Here is a 1762-nt window from a genome sequence, read left to right as displayed (position 1 = left end):
CGCGCCACTTCTTTCGCGTCTGATAATGCCAGAATTGCCATCGCCCTTTACATCAACGCATATCCGATGCTATCCGGCCATAGTTGCCTCGCTACCGGAGGGCGTGGATGTCGCTGCTCTGGAGGAGTCGGTTTTCTCATCGTTGTGGAAACGCGTGGAGGGCCAGTTGCGTGTCACGCACGCCGCACTTCATTTTTACCACCAACGACGGGTAACAAATATACCACGTCATCTTGTTCCTAGCTTTGATGAACTGTCCATGGCATATCGCATGGTACTTCATCGCAGTCTTTTATTGCCTATTGACTGCGTTCCGTCGTCACCGGGTGACTTGGCCGACTTGTTCACTGAGCAACCAGACCTCGATCTATTGCCGACGCTTGTGCCAGTCGTTGATGTTATTCGAAGTTCCGCCGTGGCCCGGACGCTTTTGGAGGCGAAAGGGGGAGGCGTCAGAGGGAGCCAGGATGACAGCACTGCGGCGAATTGTGCATTGTATACATGCACACAGTCTGACTTTGTTTCCTCAGGAACTCGACGGCGTGTTGTTTTTGAAACGGAACCACTTTCCAGTCGTCGCGTGGTGGTGTGCGCCACGAGGGATCTGAAAGAGGGGGAAGAGCTTCTGCTTGACTACGGCTCAGAGTGATGGGGACTTTTTTTTTTGATGGTAAAACTTATTATGCTCTCTCCATTATTTATCCCTTTTTAAAACCTTGGAATGTATGTGGTGTGCAGCACGTATGCATCCATGTGCCTGGGGTTCCAAGGTCAGTCCATTTTTTCTTTATATATATATATTTTACTGCCCGCTGTAATTTATTGCATGGCCGCACTTTTTTTTATTTTTGTCTTTTTTCTTTGCTGGAATTATTATGGTGTAAATCCAGCAGCAAACAGTGTTACGGCCTAGAGCTTGAGGGAACGGAAAACAACAAGAACAACAACAACAAAAAAGAACCTGAAAAAACAAAAAACAAAAAAACAAAAGGAAAAGAAGGAAAGTGTAAATATAATGTCCGAGGCAAAGAGGATCGAAGTGAAGGCCATCACGGATTACAAAAGCACCGCCAGGGCGAGGACGGCCTTTCTAAAAGGTGACCTGGAAATGTCTAGGCGTGAGCATGCAAAGCCGCTTCCCCACGAAGAATTTCACAGCTCTACTGCCTCCGATTACATCAAGTCCGTTGTATTTGGCGGTCTTGACGGTATCATGACAACATTTGCCATTGTTGCGGCGGCAGTTGGCAGCAACAACAGTTACGTGACAATCCTTATCTTTGGCTTTTCCAACGTTATTGCAGATGGATTTTCAATGGGGTTCGGGGAGTACGTTTCCGGGGAGGCGGAGCGAGAGAATGCGCTGGCTGAGCGTCGCCGAGAGGAATGGGAAGTGGAGAATGCATTTGACTTGGAGGTAGACGAAATGGTTCAAATATACGAGGCGAAGGGACTCTCACATGAGGACGCCACAACAATTGTGAACATCATTTCCAAGGATCCAAAGCTCTTTGTGGACTTCATGATGACGGAAGAACTCGGGCTTCTTCTCGACCTCAGCGATGTGCACGGCCCGAAGAAACAAGGTGCCGTAATGTTTATTTCTTTTGTTATGTTTGGATTTCTCCCGTTGCTGGCGTATGTTCCTGGGAAGGGTAGGGGCGTGGATGTTGTCTTTGTCTTCTCGTGTCTTTTGGCGACAGTTTCACTTTTGGTTCTGGGGTCGTTGAAAGGGTATTTTACTGGCATTGGCATGATTCGT

At 48.0% G+C, this 1762-nt stretch overlaps 2 protein-coding genes across 2 annotated transcripts, besides 2 other annotated features; both read left to right on the top strand.

Annotated features, from left to right (window-relative positions):
* On the top strand, positions 1-649 carry Tc00.1047053440363.10 (hypothetical protein, conserved; the record flags this gene model as incomplete). Its single annotated transcript, XM_797393.1, has 1 exon — positions 1-649. A coding segment is annotated over one exon (649 nt), but the record flags the coding sequence as incomplete, so codon positions are not given.
* Positions 1-1762: a sequence feature (heterozygous, non-Esmeraldo-like haplotype).
* Positions 929-996: a sequence feature (A-rich).
* On the top strand, positions 1016-1762 carry Tc00.1047053440363.19 (hypothetical protein, conserved; the record flags this gene model as incomplete). Its single annotated transcript, XM_797394.1, has 1 exon — positions 1016-1762. A coding segment is annotated over one exon (747 nt), but the record flags the coding sequence as incomplete, so codon positions are not given.

Source organism: Trypanosoma cruzi, genomic scaffold (assembly GCF_000209065.1).
Source record: "Trypanosoma cruzi strain CL Brener 1047053516425 genomic scaffold, whole genome shotgun sequence".
Classification (NCBI taxonomy): domain Eukaryota; phylum Euglenozoa; class Kinetoplastea; order Trypanosomatida; family Trypanosomatidae; genus Trypanosoma; species Trypanosoma cruzi.
This window is presented reverse-complemented; position numbering and strand designations above follow the sequence as displayed.